This window comes from Lemur catta, chromosome 6 (assembly GCF_020740605.2).
Source record: "Lemur catta isolate mLemCat1 chromosome 6, mLemCat1.pri, whole genome shotgun sequence".
NCBI lineage: Eukaryota > Metazoa > Chordata > Mammalia > Primates > Lemuridae > Lemur > Lemur catta.
The window spans coordinates 55,522,080-55,541,324 of NC_059133.1; the positions used below are offsets into that span (position 1 = coordinate 55,522,080).

At 60.2% G+C, this 19,245-nt stretch overlaps 1 protein-coding gene across 7 annotated transcripts; it reads right to left on the bottom strand.

The window, feature by feature from the left end:
• Positions 1 to 66: 66 nt before the first annotated feature.
• TNS2 (tensin 2) lies at positions 67 to 16,253 on the bottom strand. 7 transcript variants are annotated; one of them, XM_045553911.1, is made up of 29 exons: positions 16,238 to 16,253; positions 11,606 to 11,714; positions 11,105 to 11,142; positions 10,159 to 10,197; positions 9,820 to 9,858; positions 9,612 to 9,661; positions 9,246 to 9,417; positions 8,874 to 8,924; positions 8,449 to 8,571; positions 8,297 to 8,361; positions 7,371 to 7,454; positions 6,722 to 6,834; positions 6,576 to 6,636; positions 6,227 to 6,302; positions 5,877 to 6,006; positions 5,690 to 5,755; positions 5,501 to 5,614; positions 4,117 to 5,331; positions 3,825 to 3,975; positions 3,119 to 3,708; positions 2,917 to 3,006; positions 2,458 to 2,583; positions 2,186 to 2,278; positions 1,972 to 2,049; positions 1,766 to 1,843; positions 1,206 to 1,374; positions 1,024 to 1,092; positions 876 to 905; positions 67 to 718 (listed from the first exon to the last, which is right to left on the bottom strand). In XM_045553911.1, exons 7-29 carry the CDS (start codon positions 9,393 to 9,395, stop codon positions 580 to 582), a joined length of 3,861 nt encoding a protein of 1,286 aa, XP_045409867.1. In that variant the 5' UTR covers positions 9,396 to 9,417; positions 9,612 to 9,661; positions 9,820 to 9,858; positions 10,159 to 10,197; positions 11,105 to 11,142; positions 11,606 to 11,714; positions 16,238 to 16,253; the 3' UTR covers positions 67 to 579. The 7 variants fall into 7 exon arrangements, with proteins under 7 accessions (XP_045409867.1, XP_045409861.1, XP_045409864.1 ...); XM_045553905.1 differs by lacking the exon at positions 16,238 to 16,253 and adding an exon at positions 14,344 to 14,640; XM_045553908.1 differs by lacking the exon at positions 16,238 to 16,253 and adding an exon at positions 14,341 to 14,355.
• Between the last annotated feature and the right edge of the window lie 2,992 nt (positions 16,254 to 19,245).

Genomic DNA, 19,245 nt, shown 5'->3' on the forward strand with positions numbered 1-19,245 from the left:
GCTGTGGGCCTGAGATGCCCCCCAGAGGGGGCTTCCACCTTCCTGTGAGTAAGGTATGACTCCAACTGAAGTTTATAGAAATTCTTTATTATTAGACAAAAATAGACTCTCTTTTTTCCCCTATTCATGTGATCCCACTCTGATCTCTGCTCAGGGGGGAGGCAGAGGAGGGAGTGACTTGCTCCCCACCCCTTTCCCCTCTCCCTGCCATGCTGGGACCTGCAGCTGGGTGGGACTGGCAGGGCCTGACTCCCCTGGAGGGCTGATATCTGCTGCAGGTTGGGCTGTCCTGACCCCCTTCGGGGCTCAACTGCTGATGCTGCCTCACCCCTCACATGCCCATCTCTGCCATCTGCTCACATGCAAGGTCATCTCTTGGGCCTGTCCACTTAGCTTAGCAGGCTGGGGGCAGGGAAGGAGAGCAACATCCCAGGCCGATGCTAACATCCCAGGCCACTCCCCATTCTTCAGGGAGGGTGCTGGCTCCCGGGTCTCCTGGGTCCAGGCCAGGGGAAGTGAGGGCTGTGGGGTGCTGGGAGGGGCGCAGTGTTGACGTGGGCTCCTAGCTGTGACCTTCCTTCATTTTCTCTGGCCCAGTAGAACTTTGGTGATGAAGGTGACAATGGCGCCTGCAGGCTGATCTGGGTCAAGCTCTGCAAAGAGGTGACACACATTCTCCCAGGGGCTTCCCGGCTTCTTGGCCACGAAACCAAAGATCCTAGGGGGACAAAGCCAGGGTGGGGAGGGGCCTTAGCATTCCTTGCACAAAGGAATGTAGCTGGCCTTGGTGGGCTGACTCAAATGCCAGGGTTAGAGAAGATGGAGTTTCCCTGATCCCTCGGAGGGAAGAGACTGTATTCATGGGGGGAGCTTACTTGGAGGTGGTCCCGTCTGGGTTGGTCCATCTGTAGAAGGAGAAGAACTGTGAAGGAGTGCACTGCAGGGGACAGCCATTGAAGGAGCTGGGGCTGGGCTGGTGGGACCCCGGGGCCGTGGAGGAAAAGGGTTCAGAGGGAGTGTCACCTCCGGTCCTGAGGGTCAGTGCTGGAGAAGGTGATGCTGTTCACTGGATAATGGCGGCGAAAGAAGAGCCTGCAAGGAGGAGGATGAGGAAGGTCACATCACACTCAGAAATCAGGGCCTGCAGGGGCCTTCAGCGCGGGATTCCACAGGGACCCCATGCAGGGCTGGGCGTGCAGACTCACTTCCTTTGGTTGTCTGTCAGTGTAATGCCCTGGGCTGAGACCTTGAAGTGGACAATAGCTGGTGTCGGGCGGGGACTACAGCTCAGAGCCGCAGAGCTGGCCCGGGCCACAGCTTGGGGGCCCGTAAGTGACTCTGTCTCCAGTGAGGTCAGGTAGAGCACACTGCAGGCTGCAGGGACACAGAGTGGGTCGGGAGGGAGCGCTGGCCCCCTAGTTCCCCACCCTACCAGCTCTTGCCCATTCCCCAGCTAGTGCTGTCAAATGCATTAGAATCACACAGGTGACTTGTCTACAGCAGATTCCACCAGACTAGTCAGAAGCACTGGAAAGAGGCCTGAGAACCTGCATTCTAACAAGGCTTTTCCCCCAAGCCCCCCTCATGTCCACAGGACTTTGGGAACCTGGGCTGAGGACCCTCTTCCCCACCTCTACCAGTACCTTCATGGGTTAAGTGCATCCACCAGGGCCCACCCACCTCAAGGCCTCCCAGTGCCCCATGCCCTGTATCTGCAATGCACCCTCAGTGCCCAGGGAGAGGGAGGGGAGGGAGAGGGCTCTACCAGCACCCTGACGCAGGAGGTCTGCTGCTGTGCTCATGTTGGTGGGCGCTGGAGCCTCTGGGGTCTCTTCCAGAGGATCTGGGAAATGAGGCCAGCAGGGAAGGTCAGAGACGGGAGCAGTCCCAGGGGAAGGCTGGGAGCCAGGACCTCTGGATTCTGCCTTTGATTGTGGGGTTGGGGGGGAGGACAAGTGACCAGACACCCACCTTTACTGGGAATGCGCAGGCAGCAGGGCAGGGAGATGGGGGAGATGGAGTGCTGGGAGACCAGGGCGGACAGGCTGCCTGTGAGGGAGGAGGTGAGAGAAGTCCCGAGGTGTCCACAGTCGCCTTCAACTTGCCCTTCCACCCTGCTGAGACTCCTTGGCCTCACCACCCTACAGCGACCCCAGGTAGCCTTCCCTGGGCTCCTGCTGCTCACCAAAGTAAGGCTCACTGGGACAGCCCTTGATCTTCACCCCTTTGGGCCCAGTCTCAATGAGGAAGTGGCGGACCAGCTGTTCCAAGGGGTCTCCTGAGAGGAGCAGAGGGGAGAGTAAGGCTTTATCAGATTCCGTTCCCAGCATCTTCCCCGACGGGATTCTGTCCTGAGCAGCTGAGGTCTTTTCCTGCCTCTCCCCACCCAGGAGCAGCATGGCCCGCACCCCACCGCCACCAGGGCCTGTTATCTTGTCAGGTCTGGGCATTCCGTACCTTTCCAGGGCTGGGCGCTGGGTGGAGGCGTGGCCACCTTGAGGGCCAGCCCATAAGCTCCTTGGAATGAATGACTGTCCCTGATCAGGAAGGCCCCAGGGTCCTTGTCCTTCAGCAGGGCGATGGCTGCAGGGAAGGTAGGTGGTGAGGAGAAGTTTTCACAGTGGCTGACCGAGCCCCATGCAGCCCTGCTCCTCTGCCAGCAAGTTCCCTGGGCTGCTTTTGCCCTGACAGCTGTGGTGGTGGCAGGAGTCTGGGGACAGAACTTTAGAGTTCCCAGGGGCTTTGACAATGATGAGTCTTGGGCCCAAAGCCCAGAGTCACCTGCTGGTGAGAGGCTTAGTCAAGGTAAACACAGCTGAGATGGGCGGAGGAGCCAAGGGCTTCAACCAGGATGGGACTTAGACCGAAGACAGGAGGCCTGGGGGGTGCGGTTGGTGAGGGCACGCTGCTTCTCACCTTGGTCACGCGACAGGTGTGGCTTGTACCAGAACTTGGATGTATCTTGGACAAACTTGACATTGCTTTGGCTCTCTTGCATGGGAGGCTCTAGGACAAGGAGGGACTGAATTCAGACCCTAGGGGTCCCCAGGCCCCATGCCATGCCCCTCCCTGGGAGAAAGGCTTCTCTCAAGGTGGCCCCACCCTAAGACCTTTGTACCTGGGGGTTGGGGGGCATTATCCGGGAGCAGAGGTGCAAAGGTGACATGGTGACTGGTGCCTCTGGCTGGTGGTGATGCCTGCTCTGGGCCCCAGGGTCCTGGCTGTTGCCCAGGCCCCGGCAGGTGGCGTTTCTCGGGAAGTGGGGGCTGGGTGGGGCCATTGGTGTCATAGGCTGCAGCCAGGGGGAAGGCAGGTGTGGGTGAGCTCTGAGGTGGCTCTGGGCTGGCCACAAGCCAGGGCACCTGCGTAGGCACAGGCGTGAGGGGGGACCCATCCGGGCTGTCTGGGGGGCCTCGAGGGCCCTGCCAGGGGGCGTGGCGGAGACCAGGCAGCGTGGTAGGCACAGGGCCCTGGGGACTGGCACTGTCTGAGCGGCCCCCTGGGCTCCTTTCCTGAGGCCAGTCACTGGGCGAGCTGGGAGGGGAGGTCGGGGAGCAGGGGCCGGAAGCTGGAGGCTCAGGCACACTTCTCTCTGGCAGCTCAGGAGCCTTTCCAGGGCCTCCCTGGGAAGCAGGGGGCAAGGCCTCGCCAGGACCCAGCCTCTGAGTGGTCGCCAAGGTGGGGGACCTGGTGTCCTGCCGTCTGGTGCTACAGGGTGGAAAGGCAGATGGTCAGCAGAGCCCCCTCTGGGAGCTGCCCCTGTCCCCAGGCTTCATCATCTGCTTGGACAAAGAAGCGCCCAAGCGCCCTGGCCCTCTGCGTACCTTTCCTTGCCCTGGACCGGGCTGCTGGTGTGCAGGGGTGTGGAGGGACCAGACAACTCTGAAGAGGCCCCACATTGGGCTTCTCGTGGAGACCGAGGCAGCGTGCTGTGCCCACTGGGGCCCTCCCTCCAGGACACTGGCTCAGGTGACTCTGCAATGAGGGGGAGAAGTGGGGTCTGAGCAGGAATGGGCCCTCTGACTTAGTTCTTTCTCGCCCTGTGCCCCCTTGACCTCCCCACCATCTTCCAGAACGCTCCTCTGCCCTGGGAACTCTCCACTCTGTTGCCCTCACCTGCAGAGGCCAAGGGTCCTGCTGAGGCCAGGTGCCCAGGCAGCGGGTACCTGCTCCCTCCCTCCTCCGCAGGGATCTCGTAGCTCAGCTTCCTGGACTGCGGGTAGGGTGGGCTGCCCGGGGAAATGGAGCCAGCCCGTGGGGAGTGGGCACCAGGGCTGGGATACCCTCTGCCCTCACCTGGAGAGCCACAGCTGTGAGGCACCCGGCCATATGCTGGGCAGTAGCTGGGAACGGCTCCTCCACAGCCATATGTCACCAGGGCAGGGTAGCCTGGATGCCCATACCTGCCCTCGGGGCACATGGTGTAGGAGCAGCCCTCGTGCCCTTCCTCGCCTGCCTTGGGTGGCTTCAGGCAACTATACTCAGCCATCGGGGCATGGTGATGCCCATAGGCAGGCACTAGCAGCGGCAGCGGGTGCCCGGGCCGCACCGGGTGCAGGAGAGGCTTGCCCGCCTCGCTCGCCCACCCCTCGCCAGCTTCCCTCTCCAGCCGCAGTCCATACAGGGCTGCCGTGGGCAGCGCCAGCTTCTCCTCACAGGCTGGGCATGAGCATAAGGCAGGCAGCGTGGGGTCCTCCAGGATGACCACCTCCCGGTAGCCTGGAGAGCGGTAGCTGAAGTCCCCGTTGGCTGGTTTCCCCATTGGCTCGGGGGCGTAGGGATACGGCCCCTCGGACAGCGATCTGCAGAGGCGCCTCTTCTCCGTGGAGGCCTCAGCATAGCCCTGGGGGGGGCCTTCATAGCCCCCATAGGCCAGCCGTCGCCTTTCCAGGGTTCCTTCTGGCCGGTAGTAGCCCCCGTTGGGGACCCCGCAAGGCTCCCGGTAGCCCTGGCGGCAGGAGCAGTGGCGGCTAAGGCCAGGCCTATGGCCTGAGTACACTCCCAGGTGGGGGCCTCCGCCCATGGGGGGCTGCTCTTCATCGTCTAAGATGGCCGTCTCGCGCCCAGCCCCCCGGCCCCCACTGGCCACGCCACAGCCTCCCAGGAGGCGATCCAGCTCCTGGCGTTCAGCAGCCGTAGGGGGTGGCCGGCCAGGGGACTCAGCAGCGGGCTCTGTGGTCAGTGTGGATGAGTGGCCGGAGTCGCTGCTGACAGAGAGCATGGGGGGTGGGGGTGGCTCCGGAGAGGGCGCCGGTGGGGTCTGGCGGGGGGCCCGCTGCACCTGGGCATAGGGGCTGCCGTCCAGGGGGCCCCGGGTGTGGGTCAGGGAGCCTGGGGGGGGAAGGCAAGCAGGGAAGAGGGAGAGAGAGAGGGTTAATGCGAGGGGACGGGTGGGGGACTCCAGCTGGGGTGCCTAGGGGTGTCTCTTGGGAGGGGGTTCTCCCTGCCCCCCAACTGCCACAACCCTGCACCTCCCACCAGGCAGGCCTGCCTCACACACCATCCACACTGTCCTCGTGGTGCTGGTTGAAGTTCTCGTAGGAGTCCCAGCGCACGGCAGGCTCTGCGGTGTTGTAGTCAACAGAGACCGAAGGGTCATTCCGTGGAGTGTTACCTGTGGAAAGGCCACCGGGTGGGCAGGAGCAGAGGAGATACAACCTTCAGTCCCCAGCTCAAGCCCCACTCTTACCTTTGACCTTCTCAGGGCTAGAGGAGAAGACAAACTCCACCGAGGCTTGGAAGGGGAACCTCTCATCTGCGGGGAGTGGATGGTTAAGAGCCAGCCAGGCCTGTGGCCCGCACCACGCTCTCCTGCCTGCTGCCACCTGCCTGCCCTCACCTGGGCTCCCTCCCCACGCCACCTGTCTGGGACTCACCAGTCCAGGCCTCATCCAGCTGGTCCTTGGGGAAGGCGAGCCGTGATCCATGGATGGTGCACGTGTGGAACTGGGCTCGGAACACGAGGGTCCGGTCTGTGCCACGGCCACCCTTGTGATAGCACGTGACCTGAGAGGCAGGAGGCCAGGAGTCAGACCTCCTGTCCTCTTCTGTGCTTCCACCCTGGGGACTGCCTGGTCACAGCTTCTGCCCTGCCTCAACCTCAAGGTGACCTCCCTATTTGCCCTCCAATCTGTCTTGAATTGGCGACTCAGCAGCTGGCTGTGCTGCTGATAGGATGCACCCCCCGCCCATCCCCTGTTCTCTCCTGGTTGCCCGGACCCCTCACCATGACGTCGCCTTTGAGGAGGAGTGCAGGCTCCAGGCTGATGCAGAGCTGCGGGGGGCCAGGGCCTGCAATGTGGCTGTGGGGGAGAGAGGAGAAGGCAGAGTCAAGTTGGGTGTGCAGAGGTGGCTATGCAGAGTCAGGAGGGAGCTGGGAGATCAGAATCTGACCCTAAGTGGCCTTGATCTGAGCCTCAGCTTCCCCATCTGTACAATGGACTCCGTGGTAGAATTAGTTTTCAGGTGCAGTGGCCCAGCTGTCTGGGGAGGCTAGAGAAGCAGGAATCCAGGCAGTGGGCAGGGGGAGGGACTGGCTGAGAAAGGTGTCAAGGACCTGGGACTAGAGCACTCACTAGACTCCAGATGTGTAGACAAGCTGCATGGACTGATAGATTTTGAGGAAGGGCTGGAAGCCTGGAGGGGGAGAGGAGAAGGCGTGTGAAGGGTGCTGAGTGGAGAGGGTGGCTCTCCCCATGGAGCACACCTCAGGTGGACTCACCTGTGCCGGGTTCGAAGGCTGGCAGCACAGGCACGAGCACGTAGTGCAGGAAGAGAGGGCTGCTGTTCATTCTGATGGAGCCGGAGAGCAGCCCACTGAAATAGCTGATGTATCTGGCAGAGGGTGTGTCAAGCAGAACATGAGCCCCTTCCTTTGGAGGTCACCTTGTATCAATTCAATGATGCACATGCCCACACACCCTTGGAAGGCCCGTCCTTCTCAGCACTTCCCTCCCATCTTCCAGCTCACCAGAAAGTTCTTCCTTGCATCTAACCTCAATCCCTCTTGCTCCTGCAAAGATTCTGTACTTGCTGATATCTCTGTCTAGAAAGCCCTTCCCCCAGATCTCTGCTTCACGTTTGGATGTGGCCCCTCACGGTCCTTCACATGCTCAGCTTTGTTTTCTTCATAGAACTTGTCATCCAAAATGATCTTGTCTATTTATTCACAGGTTTATTGACTTCTACTCTTCTGGCTGTAAGCTCCATGAGAGCAGGGGCCTTGTTTGTTCTGAATTCCCGACACTTGGCACAGTGCCTGGCACATAGGAGTTGCTCAATTAAGGGATGCTGCAGGAATGAGAGAAGCTTGGCCCTGGTGGCCAGGGAGGGAGTTGCTCCTCTGCCCCATCCCCACCCAGGATGCTCACCGGCGCTGGGAGGGCTGCAGTTCTGTGGCCACTTTGTCCTCGCAGAATTTCCGCATGGTAAGAGTAGCCAGTGCTTGGTCCGCCCTGGGGAGAGCAAGGCCAGTGTGGGGGATTAGGGAATAGTATCGGTCCTGACCTCCCGTCCCTAAGCCTCAGGGGAGGGAGAAGGGACATGACTCCCCAGAGGAAGCCCAGAGTGGTGGTAAAGAGAACTAGAAGCCCCACATGCCGTCACTTTACTAGTTGTTGGGCTTCAGGTAATTATTCCCTGAACTTTAGTTTTTTCATCTGTAAAATGGGGCCATAAGACCATGTTATGGGTTGAATCCCCCCAAAAGATATGTACCTCAGAATGTGACCTTATTTGGAAATAGGGCCGTTGCAGACATAATTAGTTAAGATGAGATCATACTGGAGTAGCGTGGGCCCTTACTGCAATATGATTGCTGTCCTTACAAGAAGAGAAGAAGAGACACAGAGACACAGACACACAGGGAGAACGCCAGGTGACGATGTAGGCAAAGACTGGAGTGATGCATCTGCAAGCCAAGGAACGCCAAGATTGCTGGCCACCACCAACAGCTAGGAAGAGGCAAGGAAGGAGTCTACCCAGAGTCTCAGAGGGAGCATGGCCCTGCTGGCACCTTGATCTTGGACTTCTAGCCTTCAGAACTGTGAGACTAAATTTCTATTGTATTAAGTCACCCAATTTGTGGTACTTTGTTATGGCAGCCCTAGGACACCAATACAGATCAGCTGCTGGGGACTGTGGTGAAGTACAAGTAATAAAAAGGAGGTGGAAATGTCAGGTTTACAGCAAAGGGCTCTCTGAACAAAGAGGTGGGCTCCAGGGGAGATGGGTTCATAAAGGGCCAGCTGGAGGAAGGGCCACTGAGGAAGGGGCTACGCGCATTGGGGAGCCTCACCCTGCAGAGATCTTGCTGTAGTGCATGTAGGCAGAAACGATGACCCCGAGCTTGCCCTTGCTTCCCTGAGAGGCAGAGAGACAGGATAGAGGGCCTGCTGGGGCCCCAGGCTGAGGACACCCCAGCCCTGCGAACCCAAGGTCCCAGCCCACCTTGCAGTACAGTACGACCACGTGCTGCGGGTCAGCACTGAGCCAGGTCTCCATGGCTTTGCAGATGGAGCACAGCTTGTCTAGGGGTGGGGCATGCAGCTCAGGCCAGCCAAAGTCCTGGACCTGGGGAATGCAGGGGTGCAACTGGAGGTGGGGGCCACAAGGAGAGATGGGTGGGGGTGGAAAGGGGACAGGGCATAGGCATGGGGGCAAGCTTGGGGCCTGATGGTTGTCCCTGACAGCCTCAGCACTTTCTTTACCCATACAATGGGCTGATACCTGCAGCACCACGTTTTGAGGTGTCTCCAGTAATATGTCATATGGGAAAGTGCTTAAGAATGAAGTAGATGCCAGTTGCTGCTGTTAATAACGAGGAGGCTGCGGGCAGCTTGGTTTAATGGCTGGGCAGTCCGTCTCCCTCCTACCTTGGGGTTTAGGCGGGTTAGGTCATGCCTTTTCTCGGAAAGGTTGAAGAGCTGAAAGAAAGGAAGGGGGCTTTAGACGGCAGCGACCTCAGGCAGCGAGGGGCGGTGAAGGGGTCGCTAAGCAAGGATCTTGCTCTAAAACAAGGTCGCTCCGGCCTGGCCTAGCCGCCACTGACCAATCGCCCGCGTTCTGGCTTTCCCAGCTCGGCCGGGGCGGCGCTCAAGACCCCGCCCAGCCCCGCCCACTCCCGCTCCGGCCCCGCCCCCTAGCGGCCTCGCCTCCGCCGGTTTGACGTCAGTGAGCGAGCGGCCTCGCCCCTCTGAGCCTCCCAGCCCTCTCATTGGTTGACTCCGGCAGGTCCCGCCCCTCACCAGGTACTTGTCACGGTGTTTGGATTGCAGCACGTGGGCCAGCTCGCGCAGGTGGCCCCGGTGTCGCTGTTCGTCGGGCCGCGCGGGGAAGGCGGCGGCCAGGATGCGCTCAGTCACGTAGGTGAGGTCCAAGTCCCAGCGCCGCTCCATGAGCGGGTCCAGGCTGAAGCTCCTGGCAGGGGGCGAAGCCTACGTGAGGAACGGACGGGCGGGGCACCAGGAGGTGGCCAGCGTGACGGGAGGGTGTGGGTCCTGAGAGCGGATGGGTCCGGAGGGAGAATACCGCTTTGGGGCAGGGGCTGGCCCAGGGAGCTTAGTTGCTGTGTGGGGCCCTCCAATCGTCCCCTACCCCGCGCCCTCACTTACCTGGGCAGAGAGCTGCGCTGCTTTGAGTGGTTCAGAGATTTGGTGGATCCCTGGTGGATGACAAACAGTGTCTGGACATCTCCTTGGGTACCCCTCCCCCAGTCTAGGCTCCCCACTCCAGAGATCCGTGTACTTTCGTCTTCAGGAAACCCAGGTCCTTACTCCCAGAGCTACCAGCTTCCTCCCCCCTCCTCCAGCGTCACCTTACCAGGTGCTCTATGCGCCTGACTGGGGCGGTGTTTCGCCGCTAGAGGGAGATGGGGGAGGAAAAGGGAGTGGTTAGGGCCGGGGCAAGGCCATAATGAGCCTGGGGATGGTGGGAGGGCATGTGAGTGTCCTCGTGAGGGGGCAGGAGTCCAGTTCCCAGCAGGCCCAAGAGGACAAGAACAGCAGAGGGCTCACATGTTTTTTTCCTTCCCCCTCAGGACGACCAATACTCCCATCAGTTCGTTCAGGGTAATCTCCCGGGGGCCCTCTCTGGGGCCAGACCGCTAGACACTGCAGCCAGGTTCCTTGCCTTCCCCACCCCATCCCAGAGCACACTCACCAGCTCAGCCGGAGGCAAGGCCTGACAGGGTGAAGTCACCTGGAAGGAGACCTGAGTAAGGGTCTGAGCTCCTGGTGAAATGGGCTTCCCTGGACTTGAGGATGGGGCAACCCCTCAGCTTTAGCAAGAAGGTGGAGGGGCTGTTAGCCGATGGGCGCAGGCTCCAGCTGAGGTTCGTCTATTTAAGGGAGCCTCCCCTCTGGCCTCTCGATCCCCCACCCCCAGGGCCCCCCATGTGTTGCTCTTGGCTCTCAGCCCCCTGCCCACACAGACCCCCATTCATCCAGCCGTAGGGCAGGAGTTATATATAGAGGCATGCAGGCAGGCCATGGCCAGGGACGGACACTGGCCTCTTTCACTGGGAGACCCCACCCCTGGGCACACAGCTCCCCACAGCCAGCACCAGGGCACTGGGACCCTGCTCCCCTGCACTGCAGGAGGACGAGGGAATCTTTTCAAAGATAGGGCTGTCTCAGGTCCCAGTGGACAGTGGGTGCTACCTACAGCTTGTACCTGAAAAGGCCCAGTTGTTCCAGGCCCAGGACAAGGCCCACCCAGGCATCCTGAGGACCCTTCCCCAGAGGGAAGGCACAGCCCATCCGGCTGCCCAGTCACTGAAATCCTGCCCCCCCCAACCACCCCACCCTTCCTCCTTCTCATTCTCCTCCTCTTCCCCACCCCCCATCCTCTTGCCAGCTGCAGCCTGGGCACAGCACCAAGACAAACGCTGTCTGCTGTCCACCCGCCTGGGCCAGCCCTCCAGGGGGTGGAGCAGGGTGGTTCTTAAAGGGCCAAGTACAGCACCCCCTCCCACCTTGGAGGGGTTCCCCAGTGATGAGAGGGGTGGAGGTGAAGGGTGGATGCCAGTGTGGTTGGAGAATCCTGTTTGGGAGGAGGAAGGGACCCCAGACCCCCCTCCCTTCATCAGGTATAACCAGGTACCCACCTTTGGTTCACATTTTCTGTGTGTCGCCACCTTGCAGACTAGAGGGCAGGAGGTGGGGGGAGTGCAGAGGAGAGGGGTTAGCAGGGGCCTGTTGAGGCAGTGGAAGGAATGGCCCTCCCTCATCTCCCCAGGTGCTGGAACCAGACCCTGGGACTTCCCGACTCCAGCTGCACTGGGCTGGCTGAGGTTGGGGAGCAGGGGTAGAGTTTGAGGGAAAAGTGTGGCAGTGGAGTACTGGTGCCCAGGCCAGGGGTACTGTTTTAGGGTGGATGGGGTGAGGAGGAAGAGAGGGAGGAAGCCCCCAGTCACAGGTCAGGATGGGAAGGTGGTAGAGTACTGGGTTGTGGGGGGTGTCTGTCATGGGAGCCAGGGCTCTTGGCTACTATGGTGCCTAATCCAGGAGCAGCAGATTGGTTTAGGTTGTGTGGGTTGGTCTGCTGGAGTTGTACAACACAGTGTGTGGGGGGGAGGGTCTCAGAGTCACAGGACAGAGTGCCTCACCTCTGCACGAGACACCTGTCCCATCGATGGTCACCTTACACACTGCACAGACTGGAGATTTCTTCCGGAAAACCTTCTCCCGGAAGCTATGTGGCTCAGCTTTCCTAGGCTGGGGGTGGAGGGACAAACAGACAGAGGTGTGAGCTTCCAGTGGGCCCATCTCCATCTCCAGGACTTGGCAGGGGCCTTGCCTGCACTGTTTCCTTCTCCTCCATCCTGATCAAGCCCCCCAAACTGTAGGATGCACTTGCCATAGCTGTTTCAGCATGGTTGTGGGGCCTGTCCTTGACTGTGCATGGAATCTGACTCCTTGCATCACCTTCACTGGGTCAGCTCCTCCCCAAGGGATCACATAGGCCCCTCACGTGGCCCTGGTGTGTGATGCCCTGTGATCACTGCCAGCCCAAATGCTAGGGCTTTCCTTCTGGGGCGGGGGCGCATCCTCTGACTCCTCCCATCTTGCCCTCCCCAGGAGGCCTGTGTGCAGAGTGAGCAGGGGGCTGCAGTCAGGCGAGTTGTACGTCAGTCCTGTAGCACCCAGACTGAGCCAGCAGAAGTAGCCTCAGCCAGTCCTGCTCCCCTGGCTCTGGCTCTTGCTGTCCCCATGCTCCAGGCAGCTGACATGCCCCTGCCCCCACAGTCAGAACAACATGTTTACTCATTGTGCATTGAGGCGACAGACAGCAATTGTGTAAGGGGGGAGGTAATGCTGGGGGCAGAAACAGAAGCAGGACGCTGAGGAGAGAAGACACTGAGGAGTTAGCTGCCTTGCTGCCTTTGGATGTAGTGAGCTGTGCCGCCGCTGCTCCCCACCTGGGGAAGTTCAAGTGGGATTCAAGCATTGAACAAGGAGGGGGTGGACCCAATTCCCTGTTTAGCCCCTCCCCACCCAGAGGTTCAGTGATGCAGGGGGCTGGGATGCCCCCTCTGACCCAGGCCTATCTCAGTCCCATTCCTTTCCATTGCAGGTTTTCTCCAAACATCCTCTGCCTGGGGACAATTTGTCTCCTTGCCACCTTTCTCTTTTACCCATTTTTCTTCTCTGGAGTTCAAACTCCTGCTTCCCTCCTTCCCCAGCCCTGCCCTAGTGTCATCTCATGTCCTGAGCTGGTGCCTTTGGGGTAGGCTGAGAAGAAGTGGGGAAAGAGAGTGATAGGGACCGAGACAGCACCTCTGACCTCTTGACTATTCCTGGAACTCTTCTGGGCTGGAACAACCTTGGGGGGACCCACTAGGACACTTGGGCGCATTTTGGCACTGACAGCATGTATAGATGATGACAGTGGAAAGTAAATGTCCAGTTCTAAAGCCCTCCTGAGACCCGGCCCCTTCTTTTAGCCACCCCTATCCTCTTTGCCGGGAACTTCCTGGACCAGGTAAGGAGCCTGATCTCTTAGCCCTGCCCTAGGACTCCAGGACAGTGCCTGGCAAAATCCTACAATGCCATGTACCTAGGGCTCATGCTTGGGGGGCCAGGACCCCCCGGGTTGGCCCAGGTTATAGCAGGGAAGGTGATAGAGGAACAGAAACAGACAGTAAAAGCCACTCTAACCCAAACATGCCATCTGTGGGTCACACCCCAGCCCTGGCCACCCTGAAGGGGCACAGCAATAAGGGAATGCCGGGCAAGGGGAGAAAGCTGAGGAAGCTGAAATTGGGAGAAGGGTCTGGCCTGATTCTTGGTCCCCTCCCCCACTGCCCATACCTCCACCCCTGCTTGCCCAGCCAGCTGGCACTCCTACCCTGCTGGTGGCCCGGCTGCTGTCCCTCCTCCCCAGGGCTCTGAGCAGCCTCTCCACGGGGCTGCTGGACTTCATGGTGTCCGGCTGGGGTGCCGGCTGCCAGGGCTGAACAATGCTGGGGCCTGGCCCGGGGCTTCCTGAAAGCGGCCTGGCGGAGGCAGCCGCTTCCCCTGGGCGGAGGGTAGGCTGTCTGGCTGGTGTGAGGAGCAGCCCGGCCCTGGAAGTGGAGGGAAGTGCAGGCGGGAAGGGGGCAGGTCGCTTGCTGTTCCAGGAAGTTGGGGGGGGAGGATGTGGGGGAGGCCAGGAGATCAGATTCCCAGGATCTACCCTGCTGGGAGTGTCAGCCCAGGATCTTTTGCACACCCTCCCTCTCCACTCTGGAGCTGCCTCACACACCGGGGCATCCACCCTATCCAGGGATCTGCAGGGATCCATGGTCCTGAGCCCGGTGGGGCAGTGGGGTGGGGTGAGAATTTCAATGTCAGGGCAGGGCTCAAGGACCAGTGGGGAACACCGTGTCCCAGCCAGCCTCCCAGCCTGAACTCTCAAGCTCTCTAGGGACTTCCGGTGGGGAGGGAGGAGAGCTGGGAACTACTGCCTGGCAGGCCCAGGATCTGGAGTATGTCCTGAGGATCAGGGAAAATGGGACTGAAGGCCAGCTTCCTGCCTCAGTTTCACTAGTTATGAAGTAGGAAAAGGAAAACGCAGTGCCCACCCTTACCCTCAATACACCTTGCAAGGCCAACTTCCAGCCTGAAGACTGCTTTGCCCACAGGAGTGATCCATTCTCATGCCGCAGCCTGAGAGAGGCATCCTGCTCTCTGCTCCTGATACAGTGCTCCTCCCTGCCCCCCACTCATCCATTCCCTGGCTTTGTTTCTGACACCTCACAGATCCCTGGTCCCTCTTTCAAGCCCCGCAACTTAGGCTCTCCACTGCAGGTCTCCGGGGCTGGACCCTCTCCCCATTGCCACCGCAAAGCCTGGGTACTACTACCTTCATGGCTCTCCTAGTTCTGCACTCCTTCCTCAGCTGCTGTCCCAGGGCCTGAGGACCGGACAGAGGGACCCCTCCCAACACATACTCCACCCCCTCCATGGGCCTCCTGCCTCCCTCCTGGGAACATGGCCAACTTCCTGTCCTGGGAGTCAAGGGAGGGAGGTGGAGGGGGCCTTGGAAAGGGGGGAGTAATCTTCCTAAAACATAAGGGGTTAATGGCCTGGGGGTCCTCAGCCCCAAGCCCTGGACAGCAGCCCCTGGGACTGGCTGTAGCTGTCTCTTGAAAGAATGTGCAAATATGCCCCCCCCCCATTTGCATGGTATTTACTGAATGTCCCAGTACTCAGGCAACTCCCCCAGCTCTGGCTTCTCCCACGGGGTCCTCCCCCTCCCTCTTACCCCTCAACATGGTCTAATCCTGCATTCTCTGGGATGAGTGAAGCCCTGCTATGGGAGCCTACTTGGGACACTTTCTAGGCAGGTCCTCTCCTGAGGCCTCTCCCTTGAAGCTCCAATTCTCCAGGCCAGGAAGTCTGTCCCCAGGGTACCTTGGCCCGACAGTGGCATCTGTGTGGCAGACCTGGGCCCCTAGCCTGTAACTGGAGAGGGGCACTTACTCTGCAACCCACCCCTACCCCACCAGCCCTGCCTGTGTCCCAGGACATTCCAGTCCCCTGGCCAGTGTGGGCAACTGGGCCTGGCCTGGTCTAGCACCCAGCCCTGGAGGCCAAGGGGACTGGGGCACTATGGCAGCGTGGGTGGGTGGGGGTGACTTTCTTCTGCCCAGTTCCGGCCCCTGCTCCTGTGGCACATAGCCCTGACCAGGACCCCTTCAGCATGCTTCTTTCTGCTCCTGCTGCCTCCAGAGGGGCTGGCAGTCCCCTCACCTGGAATAGGTCCCTGAAACATCCCCTGACCTTCACTGGTCTCATGCTCCCCACCCAGGCCCAGCAAGGAGGTTCTCAGCAGTGACTGCAGTGAGAGCTGGAGGGCTCACTAAGTCCTGTGTTGGGTGGTCCCTCTGAGCCTGTGCCTGAAAGGAAAAGTAGCTCCCTGGGGGAGGGCTGGGAAGGCACGGCCAGACCCCCCTTGGACCCTCACCCTCCTCCTGCCTGGAACATTCCAGAGCCTGTCAAACTCTCCCCCAGCAGGGCCCCCTCTCACTCCAAGCCTTGGGTTTGTTTGGAGAAACCCCTCCACCCACACCCCCCTTCCTGGAAATAGCTGTGGTTGGAAGAGAGGCTGGGAGCCCGGCCGCCGCAGGAGGGTGGTGGAGGAGGGGTGAGGCCCAGGGAAGGAGTGAGCGAGTGCGGGCGGGCGGGGTATATGGGTGTTCCCAGAGGGATCTGAAGGACTGAGGGCTGAAGCAGAAGGGGGTTGATGAGTGGGGCTGGCAGTCGAATCAGCCTCATCTGTGCCCGCTCACTGCCTCAACGTCCCAGATGTGAAGTAGAAAAGGAAAACACTCGCCCGCACTCTGCCAGGCCAGGGCCCCCGCGCTGCTGCCAGCTCCTGCCCAGGCACCGGGGAGGTGTGGAGCCGCCACCAGGGGCCATGATGCTGGAGGAAAGGCGCCTCGTGCGCGGCGGGACAGCGCAGCGCCCCGCCGGGCTGTGCGTGCGTCCAGGGCGCGGGAAGGCGTGACGATCTGGCGGAGCGGGACTGCGGCCATGCCCCGCCCCCTGGTCACCTTCTCGGCCTCCAACTGCCCCCAGCTCGCCGCGGCTTACCCCATGGCGGAAGCCCCAGTCCCGGCCCGGGCCCCAGCTCTGGGACGCGCCCCCTTGCCCCCTGGCCGCCCCGCGCCCCCTGGTGCCCGCCCCTGGCACTGCCCGCGCGGCCGTGACGCACAAGCCGCCGCCCGCCGGCCCAGCGCGGCGCGGCCACTCACCTGCGGGGGGCGCCCGGCGGGGCGGGGGCGCGGCGGGGCGGGGCAGCAGCAGGGGGAGCCCCCGGGCCAGCCCATCCCGCCGGCCCGCGTCTAGCGGGACGCGGAGGAGGAGGCGGCGGCGGGAGCGGGCGCGCCGCGCTCGGCTGGGCTCCCTCCCGCCCCCGCCGCGCCCCGTGCCCGCGGCCGCCCTCTCCTCCCTCCCTCGCTGCTCCCCTCCCTGCTTCCCGGGCTCCAATCCCCACGGTCCGCCCGCTCCCCGCCCCTCGTCCTCCTACTTTCCTCCTCTTCTCCCCACCTTCTCCCGGGAACCCACACTCACAAAGAGCTGAGCGGAAAGAGGGTGCGTGAGGAGAGCTCGGGGACAGGAAGAGACAGAGATGGGGAGAGAGAGTTGTAGAGAGACGGACACGGAGAACACAGGGACGGGGAGAGACAGATAGTGGAGGAGAGACCCGACGGGACACGGGCAAAAAGAAACATGCGAGCCAGACAGACGCAGAAGAAAAGGTGGACGTAGGTCCTAGAAGGGTCTAGAAACGGTACAGAGAACTGCCGCGCAGCCTCAGCCTCAGTCCGCCCCCTACAGAGGACTGTATTTGGGATGGGGCGGGACCCCAGAGTCAGGACCACCCGTGGCCTGGGCCTGGCCTGGTGGGGCTAGCGCCGCCTACCTACACGGGCGCCTGAATCAGTTCAAGACACCTGGTGGTGTGTCCCAAGACGCTGGACACACTTCCGTGGTCCTCTGCCCCACGGGAGACTTCTGTGCCACGTATTCTCCCAAAGGACTCACAGCTGAGATCTCTACATCAGGTTCAATCTCCCGCCTCCACCTCCAAGCAGCTCCAGTCACCCCATCCATTGCCCTGCTTTGGAGCTGCACCTTCAATCCCACTCCCCAGGAAGACCTTCTAAGGTCTTAGAATTTGAACTGAAGCCCCAGGCTTCCCAATGGAGCTGGAAGTTCTTTCCATAATCTAACCTTCATTCCCTTCTTTTGCAGTGTCTGAATCTGGTACTGGATAGGAACTTCGTGGAATTGAGGCATGGGCTGGTTTGAGTTGTGCCACCCCGGAGGGGAAGATGGAGGGTGTTAAGGGAGGAAATATTTTCCTAGACGCTCTGAACCTATTGCCATTCCCGGATTCCCCAACGGTTCTTTAGCAGTGAGCACTTCCTGAAACTTTCTTCCTCCACTCTCCCCGCTGGATTTTCCATGATGAAAACTGAGGTGTGTGTGTGGGGGGGGGGGGGTGAGGTTTCTGAGAATCCAATGCCCAGGGCTCAATGCCCAGTGCCTGCCCAAAGCGGCCAGTACCATCGGCTCTTAAGTCCCTCCGTCCCTCCCTGTCTCATCTCTCAGCTGGGTTCTTTCTGTGCTCATCTTGTCTTTGGTAAAGGCTGGAAGTCTGGTTCTGATTACCACAATCTGGCGGCAGGGGAGAGGCTGTGAAGCAGTGCGCGGTAACAGTGCAGTTACCCCAGAGACTGGCATTTGGGAGGGGTGGATGTGGTTATTACTGGGAAGCCTTGATCCTTCTTACTGCTCTGGGCTGAGTTGGTCCCCAACAGGCAGTTTCAGAGGTTACAGCAGTAGGAGTCACTGGGGTCTGGAAAAAGGACTGGGGATGGGGGGGGGGGGTGGAACCCAGGAGGGAATGGGGAGGGGTCACTGCGTGGAGGGGAGAGGCAGGAGTTAGGGGAATACTGAGGAGAGCATTGGGAATTGGAGGCTACTGGGTAAAGGGCAGGGCTGAAGGTCTTCCCATGTATTTTGGCAAGATTTAATTATGTAATCAAGATATATGAAATATGGAGATTTTTTTCATTTCTTTGGAGCCTTCAGCTAGTTCTTTTAACATCTTGCCCTTCCCAGCATTCATGAGGGTCTTTGGCAGGGCATGCCATGGGGTAGGTTGTTATCCCTAAAGGTACCAATGGAGAGACTGGGACTTTCCAAGAGGAGAGTTCCTCCAAGTTCCTCCAGGAGGAACTTGATTGGATCCCAGAGAGGTGGGTAGGGCTAAACCTCACACTCATGCTAGTACCGCTGTCTTGCCTGGCAGGCCCATGAGAGGAACTTTTGAGGTTCCAGGGAAGTGGAGAAGGGCCACAAGATGGGCAGCTGAACTCCCAGCTCAGGCTTGATCCCTGAGGGCGATCAGGGGGAAGGAGGCTGCAGGAAGGAAGCTGATGAGAAAGGTTGAGAGTGAAGAGTGAAGGCAGCTTGGTGGGGGTGAAATAAAAGTGGGTGGATCATGGAGCCAGCCAGGTATCCTGCTTTCCAGCTCAGAGCAGCAGGAGGATTGGAGAGGAGGAGAGGGTCGATGCTAATGAGGGTGAAACAGAATTTCAGGAACACTCTGACTCCCTTCCATGCAGGTTTTCTTACCTTGACTATGCAGAGCGTGGCCCATCTTGGCACTGAAGGTGGAACCCCATCTTCCATGGTCTGGGGTGACCCCATGCTTGTAACTGAGTGCGCTCAGATCTGTGGGACAAGGGGACTGTAGGAGGGGGATTTGAAGGTGTGGGACTGTCCTGGCTGAAAGACCCCTGTGTTAGGAGAACTTCGGTGGTGGGTTTGGGTGCTGGGAACCAGGAAGAGCCGGGGAAGGGGCAGAGCCAACTCCAGAGGCGGATCTCCTGGCCAAGGACAGAGGGTGTATTGTCCAACTGGGAGGTTGCTGCAGCTGGGTGGGGAGCGGCACAGCCCTGCCTCTTCCAAACTTCTTTTTGGGGAGGCGGCAGAGTGAGGGAAGGCAAGTCCCCTTCACTTGTGGCCCCGGGGGCTATAGTGGTTGCCAAGAAACAAGGCTTATTTAACAAATAATGCTTCCCAGGAGCAGATGTGTAGTTCTCTCACTTCCTGAGAAACCAGATGCTTTGAGCTTGAGTAGCACTTGAGGTGACGCCCTCAGCATGGACTGGGACCCTCATTGCTTTGGGATCCAGAGCATAGTGCTTGATTCTGCGAGGAGAAACTAGGCTAGAATACACATGGGGCC

Bases quoted from the DNA above. Each gene is read 5' to 3' on its own strand.
- TNS2 (XM_045553905.1), bottom strand. From the start codon at position 14,445: ATGGAGGGGGTGGAGTATGTGTTGGGAGGGGTCCCTCTGTCCGGTCCT. The intron at 7,455-8,296 runs GTGAGGCTCCCC...TGCTCTCCCCAG, and splicing joins TACAGCAAGATCTCTGCAGG to GGCGGACCAAGCACTGGCTA. The intron at 2,050-2,185 runs GTGAGCAGCAGG...CCTCCCTCACAG, and splicing joins TCCCAGTGAGCCTTACTTTG to GCAGCCTGTCCGCCCTGGTC.